At 39.9% G+C, this 17,885-nt stretch overlaps 1 protein-coding gene across 4 annotated transcripts in view; it reads left to right on the plus strand.

Moving 5' to 3' along the window:
* The window catches only part of OSBPL9 (oxysterol binding protein like 9), a 58,174-nt gene that overhangs the window by 37,737 nt on the left and 2,552 nt on the right, over positions 1 to 17,885 (plus strand). For 2 of the 4 annotated variants that reach the window (XM_042819523.1, XM_042819527.1), the window contains 16 exons: positions 2,401 to 2,451; positions 6,475 to 6,513; positions 9,355 to 9,448; positions 9,949 to 10,047; positions 10,862 to 11,021; positions 12,778 to 12,890; positions 13,067 to 13,185; positions 13,845 to 13,930; positions 14,169 to 14,343; positions 15,486 to 15,570; positions 15,839 to 15,949; positions 16,298 to 16,361; positions 16,465 to 16,605; positions 16,917 to 16,995; positions 17,220 to 17,311; positions 17,716 to 17,851. In XM_042819523.1, coding sequence (XP_042675457.1) covers positions 2,401 to 2,451; positions 6,475 to 6,513; positions 9,355 to 9,448; positions 9,949 to 10,047; positions 10,862 to 11,021; positions 12,778 to 12,890; positions 13,067 to 13,185; positions 13,845 to 13,930; positions 14,169 to 14,343; positions 15,486 to 15,570; positions 15,839 to 15,949; positions 16,298 to 16,361; positions 16,465 to 16,605; positions 16,917 to 16,995; positions 17,220 to 17,311; positions 17,716 to 17,851 — 1,644 coding nt within the window. Of the gene's footprint in view, positions 1 to 2,400; positions 2,452 to 6,474; positions 6,514 to 9,354; positions 9,449 to 9,948; positions 10,048 to 10,861; positions 11,022 to 12,777; positions 12,891 to 13,066; positions 13,186 to 13,844; positions 13,931 to 14,168; positions 14,344 to 15,485; positions 15,571 to 15,838; positions 15,950 to 16,297; positions 16,362 to 16,464; positions 16,606 to 16,916; positions 16,996 to 17,219; positions 17,312 to 17,715; positions 17,852 to 17,885 lie in introns of those variants that run through there. The other 2 variants (XM_042819526.1, XM_042819525.1) reach the window with 2 other exon arrangements.

Genomic DNA, 17,885 nt, shown 5'->3' on the forward strand with positions numbered 1-17,885 from the left:
TTTAACTACTACATAGATTTTGAATGGTCACCTTGTTTTCTTTTGAAAAATTCTGAACTTCATTCCTGAAAAATGGCAAGTTGTTTTGTTTTCCCTTTTTCATGAAGATTGATGGAATTTCAAACTTCATGTTCAGAAACAGAATAGAATAACCTTTTATGTCACTCATTCCAGGCAGACCATGTTGATGACCTGTCTCTCTCTTTTGCTCTTTTGCTAAAAGGTTTTTGGGTAGTAGGAAAAAAAACACAGCCTCTTACCAGGTTATCTTTACCACTTGATTAATGCACAATTTTTCCAGTATAAACATCTGTGTAAAAGCAAAAAAACTTCTTATCACAGATGTGGTCTTCAGAGTTGCACAGTAGGGACTGCTTAACTCTGCTGACATGGATAACTTGCTTCTCCATATCTGTTAAAACTTTCAATGAGGTGTCATTGCCTACAGTGGGGAATGCGGATTCTGTGCTCCAAGAACACTCCTCTCTATTGTTTTGTCTTGCTTGTTCCATCCCTTCATCTCAGCTTTTCAGACATTTGCTTTGTAATGAATGCTAAGATGTATGTCTTATTCCTGGATCTATGCTGTTAGACTTGAGTCTGGTCCAGGCCTCTTCCAGTCCTTTATCAGTATTTCTTCATGTCTGGTAAATCATAGGGATGTCCTGTAACAATTGTGGAAAATTACCACTTTGCCTTGGATTAATTTTCTCTGGGTTCTGATAAATCAGTGTTTGCTCTCAATTGAATGTTGTTACATTTTTCTAGTCTTCTTTCTCACCTTGTCTTTTATGCTGAGTCTTCTGTAGGTTCTTTTTCTATTTCTTGAATGCTTGTGCATTCTTTCAGAGCACTGATTTGCCTGTTAATCTTCCACTGCTGTCCTCACCTTCCCTTTTTCCTCACCTGTCTAAGTAGTTCTTAGTGGATTACCCTGGACAATGGAAAAATCTCACCTCAGTGTGGATTTCAAGGAGCACAGTACAGGGTCAGCTTGGGGCCCAACTGACTTTCAGCTCTCATATCAGTCCAAGTTGCTGCAGAGCACTATCTCATGGGTGCTCTGGTTTCTGGGAACCTGTATTAGATCCAGTAGTGTAACATCAAAAGGGCAGCCTGTTCTGGTTCTGCTTTCAGATTTAGGTCTAGCATCTTAAAATTGTAAAATCATAGAATAGCTGAGTTTGGAAGAGACTTTGGAGGTCTGCAGTCCAGCCTCATGCTCAGAGCAGGCTCAGCTAGAGCTGGTTGCCCAGGACTGAATCCTCTTGGGTCTTCCATTATTTTGGCTTGTGGCTACTGCTTGCTGTTCTGTCACTGGATACCAGTGCAAAAAATCTGGTGTCTTCCTGACTTCCCTCTTCTATCAGAGGCTGAAACCCACTGATAAGGTCTCCCTTGAACATCCTTCTCTTCAGGTTATACAATCCCAGCTTTCCATTATCATCTTTCCTATCATTTTCGTTTCCAATCCTTTGCTGGAATTTGCTCCTAAATACTCAAGTTTGTCTTGTACTGAACTGTAGCATGAGTTCAGACAGCTCTGCACGAGTCTGCTTATTAGTGCTAATTAAATACGAGCTAGGCCAGACCTTCTCTGCTTTCCCCAGGATGTTGTGGTGGATAATGGTTGTAGCTCTGTCCTGTTAGTTGTGCCTAGCATGACATGGCCCAAGATAATTCTCTGTAGGGCCCTTGGTTTCCAGGTGACATGGTGCAGAAGCACATAAGCCAACTCTCTTAAGAAGGCAAACTTTCTTGCTCTTTCCTTAATTTTCTCTTTTTACATGTTTTGTCATTCTGAATCTCTTTATATGCTGATTATATGTTTTCCAGTGCTTCTTATTTCATTACTGTTGCTTCTGCCTCACATGTTCAGCCTTTTCTCTGGTATTCTACTGTTCCTTATTTGTATGAAGTATCGGAACTCGCACTGTCACATCTTCTGCAGAACATCCATTACCCTTCACACTAATTACTTTCATTACTTTTTTCTTCTTCCCTTCCCCCTTATCTTCATCTTACAGAGAGAACTTGTCAAGTATGTAAATGAGGGATCCCTCTCATCAAAACTAAAGAAGTAGTACTGCTAAATGCATTAGGTCCAATCTTTGCTCAGAATTTGCCTGCTTGCATTTGTGTGAAAGTTAGAAGCTGACTTCCATTTCTCCTTGGAATGCTGACCTTTATGTGGCTTTTGGAAACTTCAGTTTCCTGCTGCTGTGCCTCTGTCCTTGGCAGAAGAAGTACAGAATGAAGGGGCGGGTGAGGGGAGGGAAAGTAGGGCTTCTACAGAAGTGTCTATTTAGGTTTTGGCGAATATTTCCATTAATATTCTGTGCAACTATGGAAAATACATGATGCTGATAGAAGGTTTTTTGTTTTTTCTTATTTTCCTAGAGCATGGTAGAATCAATAAAACACTGCATTGTCTTGCTACAGATTGCTAAAGTAAGTACTGTAACTTATTTTGATTCTATTACGTGGCATTCATCTGTGAGAACATTTTCTCGTCTGAGAATTTGAAATGTGAATGTTCTCTACACATTCCAGAATATGAATCCAAAAAATGTTCTAAGCTGATTTGTGCTGATGTGTTTTAATGAAGTTTCTGACACACTGACTGAGCTCCACAGCAGGCCATTTGGTCTGCTCCTATTAATAGTTGTGTTGATGACAGAGGTCTTTCTTTTTTTTTCTTCAGTTTTGAGATGAACTTGCAGAGTTTTCAGAGTAGGTCAGAATTTCAGCTGAAGAGCAGTAGAATCTAAGCTTTACAGAACTAACTGTTCTTTCTGTTTCATTGAAGAGTGTGACTAGCAGGAGTAGGGAAAGGGAAAATGATGACACTAATAATCTAAACTGGTTAGACAAGGTTTTTATAGATCTGAAATTTATGACCACGTTGGAAGATCTTGAAATAGGCTGTTCTATTTGAGAATGCAATATGGGTGATGCAGGTACACTTTTCACTGTACTTTAGTTACTTTTGTGTATCTAGTGAGAGTCAGATTTTTTTGGTCAGGTCGTGCTGTATTTAGGATATGTTATTTAAGATGCTGATTTATACACAAGAAGCAAAGTGAAGACGGGCAGTGTTTTTCAAAGCATGAGAATTTAAGACAGTCAGAACATATACTAATTTATTCAGAATAAGTGAATGCATCATTTTTCTGTCATCTAAACTTTCTCTTTCCATGGCTTTCCACTAGGTGCTGTTGCTTATCTTCATTACAGATACAGATGCATTTTACATAATTTTGAGGCTAGCGAAAATCGGAGTATTTGAAGCCTTCAAAATCAGTTTGCTGTGGAGGCAGAAGTCATTACTTAAAAGGTCATTGCATATGTTGTGAAATTTAGATTTCACATCAGTAGCCTAAAAGATGGTAAAGCTCTGAAGGAAAGGTGCATTAGCTAACGAGTTCATCCAAAAAAAGTCTTTACAAATAGTAGGGTACATAGAAGCAGTTTTGTGCCACGTTAACATAGAGTGAGAACAGTTTAGTTTAAAATATAGTGATGCTATTTGAACCTTTCACAGCAGTGACAGCAAAAAGAGGCTTGACAGTACCTAATATTTTGCTATTATTTAGTACTGAATGTAGTTAAAGTGTTTTAGCATAATGAAACTGGTAGATAATGTGCCATTCTTTGGGGATTTGGAGGAGTCAACTGTAGACAGACTGAATAGGGCTGCTGTCTCGCACAGATGTACCTGACTTGCTGTGTTAAGGTAGCTGTTGGAGAAACCCTGTGTAACAAATGACTTGTTATGACTTGCTCATTTCTTGTTACTTCTACATAAATGTGTTTAGTAGTTGTTATTTATGTGGAGATTTAATTCCCATTAGGTATTTCTTACTTTATTATTATTTGAATGTTCTACTGTGCAATTAGTAGTAAATTTGAAAGAGAAGAGTTCCAATCTTTTTCCCATTGAAGATGAAATCCCATTTCTTCTATGTGCTCTGGGTAAGTTCAGTGGGCTAAGGACAGTGTGATTGCTTATCGTGCACTGATGCTAATGTCATGTTGAAGCTGGTTCGATGGTTTGCCAAGGACAGAATTGAACTTGTAGTGACAGTTATAGTCATTTTTTGATGAGATTCAGTGCTTTGTGGCTCTAGCTGTCATATAAGCATAAAGGTAAGTATCTGGGTCCCAGAAAAATACTGACATTCTTGATTTATGTAACACTGAATCACGTTGAAGTCCTTCCTTCAGTACTAGCAATTAATATTAATCACTGTAAAATGACTGGTGTTTAATTTTTGGTTCTTTTCCTAAGAAATAATCATATCTAAAAATCTAGAGCAGTAATTTTTCCCTTCTGTTTTATCACCTTCATCTCCTTCCTTTCTCTCTCTTACACAAACGTATTTGTTGATGACATGGCCTTTCTGTCCCATCCCTTTCCCTCTCTCCCTCACCTGTGTTGGTATTTTGATTTCTTACTGCTGTAGGTAATGAAAAAATTGCCAGTGATTTTTGTGTTTTCTTTTGATTGGTTTCTTTTTCTCTCTGTTCTGTTAGTTCCATGTCTGTGAAGTTCTAAGTGTGTAAAACTGTTCCGTGTCTGATAGCTTTCTGTTCTCTAGCATACAACCTTCTAAGAATCTGGAAGATTTGCTCCCAGAGCTGTAAGGCAGATATGGCTGCTGACTTACACTGCTGAAATTAAATCATGTTAACACGCACCCTCTTTCCCTCTCCCCATCATGCCTGCCCTTTTTACTGCTACAGCTCCTTTCTCATTAGGAGACAGACTTCAAAATTCTTATTTTTTTGCATACCTTGAAAATTGTTACTACATTTCTGTCTCAGAATATCTCATTCTTCATCATACAACCAGTTGCTATTTGGTGGTGTGTTGAGGAAACCTAATTCTTGCTGTGCAGTAAGCTGTTTCTCACACTGGCAACCTGCTTTAGGAATTGAGCAGTTTTTTGTTAAAGTTGCTGGGAGATGCAGGGCGTAATTGTGCTTCTGATATTTGAGGTAACCCAGGGCACTCTGAAAATAATGCAGTAAATACTTTGTATGTATTGTAACATTCTTGACTTAGAAAAAACAATTAAGCCAGACTGAGTGGGAGGAGAGCAGCATTGGCTTGGGTTCACCCCTGGCTGTGTATAACTGGATAATGGGATAAAGCCCAACTTTACTGATACTAAATGTACAAATGTGAATAGTGGTCTGTCAGGGATGTGATAAACTGACAGAAATATGGAAGACATGTTTCATGTAGTAATTCTTATATTCAGATATTTAGCTTCACATCTTTGCCTTTACCATTTCTGGTCACTTCTGCCTGCCCACCTTGGTGGCATTTCTTTCTTTCATTTGCAAGCTGCGTAGCTGATGCTGTGCTGTGGAAACAGGATGGCAAGCATCAGTATGAAAGCAGCTTCTTTGTGTTTTATATCCTAGGGGTTAGTGAAGGTAACGGGATGGGGAGACTTTGTTTGTTTGGAGGCGGGGAAAAATCGATATTTTTTCCTTCCTTGTTTGTAAGTTTACAACCCACTGGAACTCACTGCCCTTAGTATTGTTTTTTATCATGGACAGCCCTGCTTAGGAAAGGTCAGCTAGCTGATGTGAAATCTGAGCAGCTTTCTGCCAAGTGTTTAAGCTAAGGAAGGGTGTACAAAGTGTTGAGACGTAAGTATGTGCTACCTCAGTTCATGTTATTTACTGCTTTTTTCCCCTCGATCCTTTTTGCAACTTTAACTGGAAATCTAGAGAACAATCTGTAGAGAAGTCTTAAAGTTGACACCAGGATACTGGCTAATGGGAACTTACAGCAGAAGTGAAGAAATTTCACCTAGTGTGCAGTGAAATTTAATGCTGGTGCTGGTACCTGTGCTGGCTATAGGCTGATGTGAGCTTAACTGTTACTAGTTTAATTTCCTGTGATGACAGTTTATTCCAGCACTGCTTGCTCCTTCTCATAACGTTTCTAAGCAAAAATAAGCCACACTAGACTGTACATATTATTAAAAGGTTTAAATCTAGTAGATATGAAAAGGTTCAGAACATTAAATCTATGAAAGTACTGTTGCCTTTCAAAAGCAAAACATGCTTTTGAAAACTTATGCTAATTGTTGTTCTCCAGTTCTCAGGGACTCACCAGTGCTGCAGATCTTGGTTTGGGGACTCTTAGCTAGTTGGGAAGAACCTGCATTGTGAAATGTGACTGTGTTCTGCAGGGTAGAAGGGATGTTTTTAAAGCTTATTGAGCTTGTTTGAACAGATCCTCATAAAAGACTTATGTACAGAGTGTGGTGATGACGCACGGAGTTGTTCTCTCCAAGTTTGGTTACTGTACCCCATGGTGAGGAACACTAACATCTTATGGCTGAAAATGTAGAGGTTCCTGGGAGAAGCCTGCTGTTAGAGCTCTCACATAACACAAAACTGCTACGTCATACAAGATTGATTTGTTGATACTCTTAACATTTTTTCCTTAAGGACCAAAATAATGAGGAGAAGCACGCAGATGGACTTATAGTAAGTTTAAATCTAATCTTTATCTCCCTGTACTTCTGCAGAACATGTGAACAGAGACCTGACTTTCCACTCATTTTGCAGTGTTGTTCTTCCTTTCTCTAATTTACTGCTTCAAGCATCTTCCTGAAATTCCCGTTGAGTCGTTAACTTCTGAGATTGGCTCACAGCCTTGCTGTTAGAGAATATAGTGCCAGTTTTATACTGAGTGTTTTAAATGGCATTGTTGTGACTGAACACATAGAGAAGTCTGCCATGTGAGCAGATGAAAGGGAAATCACTGGTATATAAATAGTTCTGTGTTCCATCTGAAATATCTCCATGCATAAAATAGATCAGCTGTCCGTGTGCTTCCAGTAGCTTGTCTTTTCTGCAGTGCTGCTCATTCAACACAGTTGTATTCTGTCTGTTTAAGCAGTGTTCCTTCTTTAATATAACTTCTGCATTTTCAATGTAACTTTTGTCCTCTTTGGTTTAAGTCACTTCTCTTTCTTTGTTCTCTTTTTTTGTCACTTACGTACATTTCAGGTGCTTTTAATATGAAATTGGTTCAGTAAAACATGATTCTAAAAATTAAAATTTGTTTTTTGTACAGTTGATAATAATTCCAAAGCCTTGCTTGTCTTTCCTTTGTATACAGCTTTGCTGGTATGGTTTCCTGTCATGAACTTTGGAGTAAAGATGCACATAGAGGTTTTGGCCTCATGCTTGCTGCAAGTAACATAAGCAGTTCCCCTGTGTGTCACATCGTTCAGACCTTAGTGTAATAGAGTAGGTTCCGGAAAAGAGAGCGTGCAGCCCTGCCCTGTGGCAGTGTCCTATGGTAGAGCTGATGCAGACAGCAGATCTACAGCTTGCAAATTTTCATACAGGTACTGCAACTTACCAGAGTCTAAATTTGCTTTTCTGCTTTCTTGCTGTCTGTGCTCTGGCTTATGCTGAAGAAGTATTAAATGATGCAACAAGATGTTGTGAAGGCTGAAATTGTGGTTCTCCTGAGGTCAGTACTGTCTTGGGTAGAGGTCAGGATTTCAGTTTGATCTTGTTGCCATGCTGGAATGACAGTTTGGCTGCTCCTACGTGCTTGGATTTTTTTTTTAACCCCGTTGTTAAAATCAGTACGATATGTTCAGGTCTTCCTTCATTTGTTTCTAAACCGTGAAGGCATTGCCCAAAATATTTGAGGAGAAACCTCCAGTTCATGCTGTGTAATGAAGAATTATTTAAGAATACAGTTACAACCCTGCAAACAAAGTCAAAAGATGAAGTTCTTTTTTTCTTTATCACAGCAGTGTTCTGCATTTCTTTCTCACGTTACTAGTTTCCCTAAAACCTAAGGGAGATGGATACAGCAACAGAGTCTTGTGTATCATGGAACTGTCTTTACTGTGAACTCTCAGCTCTGTAAACAGGACGATGATTTTGAACTGTGATGTCTGTGGGACAGGGAGCTGCCTTTGCTGCATGCATAGATGCACAAGACATTAAGGTCATGTCTGAGGGAGGTTGGCTTTGTGCTGGAACGCAGAACAGTAACAGTATTTGCCCTGGACCGTTTCTTTGTTAATGACACCAAAAAAACAAAAATTTGGTGATTTTTATACTTTGTTTCTTTAAATACTAATTATTTTTTTTTAAGGTAACCAGAGAACAATAGAATGACAGAATTGCTCAGGTCGGAAAAGACAAAGATCATCAAGTCCAACCACTACCTAACCGTACTACCCCAGCTCTTAACAACCTCTGCTAGATCACATCCCCTTGTTTTAATACGAAATAAGCTCTGTGCTATCAAAAGTCTTCTGAGCTTCACAGATTTTTTAATATGAGAAAGGTTCAGGAAAACAGTTAACCAGAGAAGAGGCAAGAATGGAGTCTTCCTTTTGTAGGAAGTTGAGAGGAGAAAGTATTGTATTGCTTCCTTTGCTCGATAGCTTTTGGTTTAAGTACAGTAGTGAGATCTCCTAGTAAGCAGGCAACAAAAGATTTTCAGTTTTGACATAGATCAGTGTTTTCTAATTGCAGGATGTATTGAAAAGGGTCTTGCACGCCTCATACCAAGTAACGAGCCAGAATAATACAGAAATTCAGGTTGTCACATGTAAACATACATGAGAAACAGTGCTTAGATGATAACAGATCACTGAAGCAAGGCAAAATCATGCCTGTATGGATTAAAAGACCACTGCAGTATACGTTTCCAGGAGGCTTTTCTGGTATAAAAGCCGAAAACTCCCAGTGAAACCAGTGACTTCTGAGAGTGATGATTCAAACTGGTGCTTTGCTTCCAAAGGTCTGTGTCCTTAACAAGGTTGAGATGTCATTTTCTGAAAACTGTCAGCTTGCATTCAAAAGAATTGTGGCAACAAAGTGGCACTTTGTGACTGTAAATGCGCCAGTGATTCCTGACTGAATGTGTGGGCTAAGTTTGGCTGACCAGGTTAATTTCTGGAAAGAAAAAAGAAGTCTTTTGAAAATAGAAGTTACCCATCCTAATTGTTGCTGGGTGATTTGTGTTTCCATGCGTTGTGTGCAACATGTATTCAGGGGCAGTGGGGTACCAGCAGCTACAACATGAAGTGCGAGTTCTTCACAGGACAAGTAAAACCCGTAGCAAATTCAGTTCAATATTTAAAAATTTGTGTAAGGAATTAAGGTATTAGTATTTTGAAAGTATTTCTTGTGTCCTCAACTCTCAATTTGTGTTTCACTTTCTCTCTCAGGAATTTGTTGCCTTGCCTTTAAGTATTTCTTGTGCTCACGGTGTTCTTACTATCTATGCTGTTGTTTTTGTTTTTTTAATTGAGGGGGAAAAAAAAAGTGTTTTTGTTTCTTCTATCTCAGAGTACTATAAACCCAGTCGATGCAGTGTATCAGCCCAGCCCTTTGGAACAGCCGGTGATCAGTGCAATGCCTTCCCACACTGTTATACCTCCAGGTACGGAAGAGAAGCTCCTAGAAATACCCACGGGCAAGCAGGATGCAGCTGCACTCCAGATGGAAGGGCTGCATAAGGGTGGATTGTTTCTATGCCACATGTATGCAGTACAGGTGCTCACTGCACCTGGTGGTGCAAAGCAAGGAAAAAGAGCAGGAAGCCTGGAGCTTCCTCAGCCCTCAGGTAACACTGCCTCTAGTTCTGTGGATAAGCCTATGTGTTACACTTGTCCTGAGTTACTAGCTTTTACTTCTAATATTCTTTCCTAGAGTAAATAAAAGCATGATTTTTTGGAAAAGAAGCACTTTTTAGCTAACTAATGGCAACTTTTGAAATTTAAAATTTAATTAACAATGTCAGAAGTATGTTTCTCTGGGAGACTTGTCTAGGCAAAGATTTTTTTTATGCAGTGACATAATGTGGAATCTCCTTCACCGAAAAAGCACAATTCTCACTATTGATTGTGACTTCAGTATTTAATGTCTCAAAATATATCCTAGAACCTCAGCTGTGCAAGTCAGAGCAGCGACCCTCATCCTTACCAGTGGGACCCGTAGTAGCAGCGCTTGGAAATCAGACTCCAACACCAAACAGTACAGGTACAGCTCTGTGAACGTGACTGATGTACAGGAAAAAAAGCGGAACGTTTGCTGTCTGTAGTCTGCTTTGCTATTAAAGTAACACTGCATGGGCCAGTTATAAAGGAAGATCTCAAACTGTTAGTAATGTTATAGTCCTCTCTCTCTGGGAGCAGTGCTCACTGCTCATTCCCATTGATGCCATTCCCATTGAGCTCATCTTTCCTCATTCATTCTAGAGATGTGATTTTATTGATTGATTTATTGCGTATTAACTGCTTGACTTTTAATCTACATTTGTCAGATGGTCTGACTTTTTTTCTGAAACATTCATTTTTGACTATACAGTGAAAGCAATCAAATTCTGCAGAAAGACTGTGAAATCTTTATCTTGGGAGATATTTAAAATCTGACTGTATGTGAATTTGAACAAACTGTTTTAACTTTAAACTTATTTGTGCTTCAAGTGGGAGTTGGACCAGGTGACTTCTGGAGGTCCATTCCAATATAAACCACACTGTGTATCTGTAAAAGTTTTCAGTATTGCTGTTTTGCCTTTAATCTACAACTTTGGAGAAAGTATATCCTTATACTTCACTGTTCTATGCTCTTAATTTTTTGGGGGGGAGTGACATTTCTTTTGTTATCTGTTCAGCTAAGCTGAACATGAACCTGACTAATGATTGCTTCTAATTTTGTAAGCTGTCCTAGCTTCTGGGTTTACTTGAGTCCTCACTGATTTTATTAGAGAATTGGTGGATTTAGTTTTTTGTTGTTTTGTTTATTGTTTGATTGTTCTGCTTAAATTAAGTTTGTAATTCTTAATACTCCACAGGAAGTGGGCAGTCAGCACCCAGCAGCAGCCTCACATCTCCAAGCCATGTCAACCTGTCTCCAAACACAGTGCCGGATTTTTCTTACTCAAGCAGTGAGGATGAATTCTATGATGCTGACGAATTCTATCAGAGCAGTTCTTCCCCAAAGAGATGTATGGAGTAAGTAGCTGAAAGAATGCAGTGTGTGCTGAATACAGGTTCTATTTTTGTTGTTGTTTTGTTGGTTTGTTTTTTTTTTAATCTCACGTGTATGGCTCTACTGGTAGTGGTTGTTTAATCGAACAAGACAGATTGACTTAAAATAAACAAAGAAAAGCCAAGTCGCTCTTTATGAAACAGAGTAAGAACACCTTATCCCCCAGCATGGCTGTCTGTCAGGGAGGCCGTTTCCTTCCCATTCCAGCTAGCTGAAATACACATTGACATGACTCAATCTGTTACTGAAATAGGGAAGCCACCAGCTCAGAGAATTAATCTGAGACTTGGATGTATTTCATACATATATTTTGTGTAAATAGCCAAATCCCTGTCACAAAATAATAATGATATTATTGTTTCATAAAATAATAAAAATGAAAACAAAAACCCCTTAAGCTCACAGAATCACAGAATGGCCAGGGTTGGAAGGGACCTCAAGGATCATGAATCTCCAACCCCCTGCCACATGCACGGCCGCCAACCTCCCCATTTGATACCAGACCAGGCTGCCCAGGGCCCATCCAACCTGGCCTTGAACACCTCCAGGGACGGGGCATCCACAACCTCTCTGGGCAGCTGTTCCAGCACCTCACCACTCTCTGGGTAAAGAATTTCCCCCTGATGTCCAACCTGAATCTTCCTTCCATCAACTTGAAACCATTTTGCCTCGTCCTACACGTATCAACCCTTTCAAAGAGTTGATTCCCCTCCCCTCTGTAGGCTCCCTTTAGGTATTGAAAGGCTGTAATGAGGTCACCCTGCAGCCTTCTTTTCTCCAGGCTGAACAAGCCCAGCTCCCTCAGCCTGTCCTCATAGGGGAGGTGCTCCAGTCCCCTGATCATCCTAGTGGCCCTCCTCTGGACTCTCTCCAACAGCTCCTGTCTTTTTTTATACTGGGGGCTCCACACTTGGACGCAGTACTCCAGTTGGGGCCTCACAAGAGCAGAGTAGAGGGGGAGAATCACCTCCCTGTCCCTGCTGGCCACCCCTCTTCTGATGGAGCCCAGGATGCCATTTGCTTTCTGAACCAAGGGCACACTGCTGGCTCATGTGAAGTTTTTCATCTATGCAGACCCCCAGGTCCTACTCTGCAGGGCTGCTCTCAAGCACCGCTCCTTCCAGTCTGTATGGATGCCTGGGATTCCTCCGGCCCAAGTGCAAAACTCTGCACTTTGCTGTGTTGAACCTCATCAGGTTCACCCGGGCCCACCTTTCCAGCCTCTCCAGGTCCCTCTGAATGGCATCCCTTCCTTCAACCTTGTCAACTGCACCGCTCAGCTTGGTGTCATCAGCAAATTGCTGAGGGTGCACTCGATTCCATCGTCGATGTCACTGATAAAAGATGTTGAAGCACCGGTCCCAAGACAGAGCCACGGGGGACGCCGCTTCTTAGCAGCCTCCACCTGGACACAGAGCCATTGATGACCACCCTCTGTGTGCCGCCTTTCAACCAGTTTCTTATCCATCGAGTGCTCCACCCATCAGACCCACATCCCTCCAATTTGGAGATAAGGATGTGGTAGGGGAACACGTCAAAGGCCTTGCTCAAGTCGAAGAGTTGCCTGCCTTTCCCCAAAGATTTTAAGAGATGCTATACAGTTTTCTGTGAAATAGCATGCAAACTCCTTAGAAAACTGAAGCCTATGTATAATAGTATTATATTATAATGATTTCTGAATTTTCTCATTGTGAATTGCAAGAACTTCTTCTTCTTTAGTTCTTCAGGATCTGCTGCAGTCCTGACTCGCAGCAGCACAGGGAGTAGTTTGAAACGTCCAGATACCACAGAGTCACTCAATTCTTCCATGTCCAATGGGACAAACGATGCTGGTAAGTGGCCTGTGTGAACTTCATAAGGAACTCTTAATTGTTATCTGTCTGTAAACTGTGTCAGTATATGTATACAACAAGATATTTGTGGAAAATAAGACCTTTCTAATGACTGTACTAGTAAAATATAGAGAGTCTTTGAAGGTTTAGAGAAAAAAGCAATTTGGTCTTTTTAGATCTCTTCGATCCTCCTGATGATAGAGATGATGATGCAGAAGGAGAATCAGTGGAAGAACATAAGAGTGTTATCATGCATCTCTTGTCACAAGTCAGATTAGGAATGGATCTAACAAAGGTAAACTTGCCTACTGTTGCCAGTGGGGAGGGAGAGGAATGCCCCAAGTTCTGTATAAATTGCTTCAATACTAAGTGATAATCTAACTGTACACTTAATGGCTAGTCATGCTATGGCATTTTATTTTTAATTGGAATTGTTACTGGGAGAGGAAAAATGAATGTTGAATAAGTAAATCTGACTCCTAAAATCTGATTGGACAAGGTCTGTTGAAAATAACTGCTGTAGGAGGCAGAAGGACAGGTGGAATGTTGCTACTGCATACAGCATCCCTGTTACCCCAGATTTACAGGCAGTTCAAGGATCAGTTTGAAGAGAACAAGATCTGCGATACCCCAAAGTATGGTAACGTTCAATAAGACAAGTGCATCAAGTAAAAGCAGGCTTAGCCTGTAGTGAAACACTTGGCTGAAGTGGGATTTCATGGAGTAAGTTGCTTGCTTATTTCAGCTGCTACATGTAGAACTAAAGAGCTGGATGGTTCCTGAATGTGACCTTTTTAAGTGGGAATTCAGTGGCGAGTTTGAGAGCAAAATTTCCCCACAGACACACAAAGACTTGGGTGGTTTGTAAGCCATTTACAATTGATACGTAGAATGATTTTGTGCAGGATGTAAAATACTTTGATCTGTCTGTAAGAGCTCGTTTTCTTTACTCAGGTGGTTCTTCCAACGTTTATCCTGGAAAGAAGATCACTGTTGGAAATGTATGCGGATTTCTTTGCGCATCCGGACTTGTTTGTCAGGTATTCAGCGTTTGAAGTGGAGCATTAACTGGTTCTTACACTGTGGGCTGTCAAATATAAAACACTGGTTTTGAAGAAAAATGCTTAAGTACTGATCTGAACTTGAAAAACAGTCATAGTAATCTAGTGAAACCTTTAGCTGTAAAGCAATTAACCATCCAAAAACTTCCCCACGTTTGAGATACCTACTTACATGACGTGTTGCCTTTTCTTCTTTTCTCTGTTTTGGACTATGAAGCATTAGTGACCAGAAGGATCCAAAAGAAAGAATGGTTCAAGTGGTTAAATGGTATCTCTCAGCTTTTCATGCGGGAAGAAAAGGGTCAGTTGCAAAAAAGCCTTACAATCCCATTCTGGGTGAGATCTTCCGATGCCACTGGGTGCTACCAGGCACTGAAGGTGAAGATGATACGGTTAGTTTTCTAGTGTACGTTTTTTGGTGCTTATCACCCATGCATTGATTCCAAAAGCTTTATCAATTTACTGACTGGAACTGCGTATGCTGTGTTCAAGGAGCAAAATTCACCAATTGTGGCAATTTCTTAACTGATTTTTTTTTTTTTTTTCTGCCTCCCTCTTCTTCCTTTTCTTCGGGCAGAGGTTTGAAATACTGTGCATAACAAAATCAGAGCCTTCAGGTTTTTGGAAGAACTATCTGACTTGCTGAAAATGTTACTGTATTTCCTGAACAGTTTTCTAGTAATTTTTCTCTTAAAGCTCGGATTTTTATCAGTTCTCCAATGCTATGTATTTTGAACATGAGGTTTTTTTTTCCATCACTTAAAGCATGGAAAGCAGCACAGTTATCCAGTATATTTAATTCTTGTTTTAAAATCTTCTCCTGAAGTTTGAAAGGTACAAAGTCTTCTCAAATTTGGATTCTGAGCTTGCACAGTACTTTAGTTACATATCTGTGTCTGGCTCCAAAGGAATAGGCCTGCTTCAGTGAAGGATGTCTAGGTCTGGGTCAGTCTGCTAGTGCATGAGATCATACAAAGTCTTTTGCTTGTTTCTGAGGTGAATGTTTAAACTCTCTTTTTCTTGGAATAAAGACAGCATTGCATTTTTCCTTCCATTGCTTCTGACAAATTACTACTTGTGATTTGCCACGGGAGACGAATTGTGTTACATGGCTGTGTGAGACATACGAGCTGCATTACTGATACATGTGTCAGACTTGCTGAGAAGCAAAAATGAAATGAGCTCTGCCACCTATCTGTTATTAGCTAATAAAGAAGGGAATTTAAATATTACTTTTTAATCAAGTTTATGCATGTTTTTTTAACTATTGTTTCAGTATCATGGCCATCACCCGAAATGCTTTTTCACTTAAAACCCAGAGAGCACAAACTGTATGTTCTTTGGAAAGCATCAGTTTCCTGAATGAGTTACCCCACGTTAAATTAGCAAACTCACAAATATACAAAACCCAACTGAAATTTGTTTTTAGAAGCCTACTTTAAACTGGGATGCAGCTTTGCTTGGAAGCATCCTGTTACTGCCTGGTGTTTTGTTAACACTGTCAATGATGAGAATCCTCTCTCCTATCACACAGGAGCCAGTTTCAGAAGGACCAGTTCCGTGGGTCAGCAAAAGCAGCGTAACATTTGTGGCAGAGCAGGTCTCTCACCATCCTCCAAGTAAGTTGACAGTAACTTTGCTAACAGAAAGGGCAACAGTGAAGTCAAAACCTGGTTTAAATCTTGGATTTTTATGTTCTCTCTGAATCTCAAAGCTGAAAGGTTTTTTTTCTGTAAGCATCTTTCAGAGAGAAACAAATTCAAACTGTTGCTACATATTCTTAAGCACTTTTAGATATTTCCTGACACAGGAATTTGGAAGCAGTATTAATTTCTTAATTTCTTAATTAATTTCTTGTGCTGCTGATCTTAATATCTTTATCTTCAGTTTCAGCATTTTATGCAGAGTGTTTTAACAAGAGGATTCAATTCAATGCTCACATATGGACCAAGTCAAAATTCTTAGGAATGTCAATTGGAGTTCATAACATAGGGCAAGGTAAGTGTGTGCAAATTTAACAGTAGAATGAAAATCTACATTCTGCAACTAGAACTTTGACTAAAAATATTTTAAATCATCCTATGGGACATAGGTGTTTGAGTTCATAAAACTAGAACTTGTCTACCTAGGAACTGAAGATCTTCTAGAGCCCAATTCTTGCTGCAAACAGCACAATCTTCCCTGCCTTGTCTGGCAGCGGGGCATTCCCAGGCTCTGTGAGGAACAAAGCCCTCCACCCTTCCTTTTTATGGTATCTCTTTTTAATGAAGCATCTCAGGAGATTGTTATGAGAAGCTTTATGAAGGTTTTGCTGGATGTTTTTAATTCTTTTTGTCTTTTTAACAGGGTGTGTCACATGCCTGGATTATGACGAACACTATATTTTGACCTTTCCTAATGGTTATGGAAGGCAAGTAAATACTGTTTGGTATTTTCATTTTTCTTGTCTTGTAACACATCTTACATTCATCACTTACAGGCACTACATGTGTACACGTATGTTTATATTGCAGGTCTATTCTCACTGTGCCATGGATAGAGCTTGGTGGAGAATGCAGTATTAGCTGCTCAAAGACAGGCTATAATGCTTCCATTGTCTTCCACACAAAACCATTTTACGGAGGAAAGAAGCACAGAATTACAGCTGAAATCTTGTAAGCAAGCAACTTTCTTCAGTTCATTTGAGGTTTTTTTACTTAAATGCTGACTGTGCTTTTTAAAGTCAACACTGTGAAATCCTGAAACACAGCTTGGGCTGTGATGATTGTGTGCCACGTACAGCCAGAGGATTTGTGAGGAAAGCAAGCTGCATTCTAGCTTGGCATGCTCTTAAGTACTCTAAGCTGTATCCAGAAAGAAATTTAAGTTTTCAGCTCCAAATTATCTAAGATGAAGTTTTGATAATTTGGGCTTTTTAGTTACTGTAATAAAACTGGGAAATGTCTGTTGTTTTTTTTCTTCCTAGTTCTCCTAATGACAAGAAACCCTTCTGCTCAGTTGAAGGAGAATGGAATGGTGTCATGTATGCAAAATACTCAACTGGGGTAAAGTACCTTTTTTTTTTTTAAGGGAAAACTGTGTGTGTATAAGATATAAAATAAACATTAGCAGATGGGAACTCATGGGAAGATGCTCAAAAGATTACAGGAATGCTGAATTCAGGATTTAAGTCCTGGACACAACCAGTACACAGGAATGTGAGGGTACGTAAATTATAAGTCCAGATAAAAAATGATGTCCTTGTTTTCTTTTTTTACTCTCTCACTAGGAGAATACTGTCTTTATAGATACCAAGAAAATGCCTATAATTAAGAAGAAGGTAAGGAAATTGGAGGACCAAGAGGACTTTGAGTCTCGCTGGTAAGAACTTTAGTTAAACTGACAATTCAGCTCTACTTTGTGCAGCTGAGCAGTGTGCAGTGGGATGGAGCAGGTGCTCCTAACTGCTCACAGCATGGACAGCTGCACTCTGCCTTGGCCCTCACTGAGGGAGGAACTGAAGCACGAGCAGGTTGGGGCTTTAACAGGGAAGAGGAGATGTCTCTTGGTCACATCCTCGCTGGGAGGTCCAGAGAACTTTGCTACAACCTCCCTGTTTCTGGCAATAGGCAGTGCAGCTGTGGTTTAATACGTGTTGCATTTCTGTCCTTTGGATCAGTGATCAGCTCAAACGGTGATAACTGACACACAGTAATGTGTCTGCAGTCTCACAGCACCGTGCTTCTATAAAGCTGTCTCTTTTCCATTCAAATGTCTGTTTTCAGCTTATGGAAAGACGTGACCTACAACTTAAAAATAAGAGACATTGATGCAGCTACAGCTGCAAAGCACGCACTTGAAGAAAGACAAAGAGCTGAAGCCAGAGCCAGAAAGGAGAATGAGACCCCATGGGAAACAAGGGTAGGCTTTTTTCAAAGAGTGTTAATGTCTCATA

Source organism: Centrocercus urophasianus, unplaced genomic scaffold, assembly GCF_019232065.1.
Source record: "Centrocercus urophasianus isolate 14NV4802_14NV808 unplaced genomic scaffold, USGS_Curo_1.0 seq_18, whole genome shotgun sequence".
In the NCBI taxonomy this organism is placed as follows: Eukaryota; Metazoa; Chordata; class Aves; order Galliformes; family Phasianidae; genus Centrocercus; species Centrocercus urophasianus.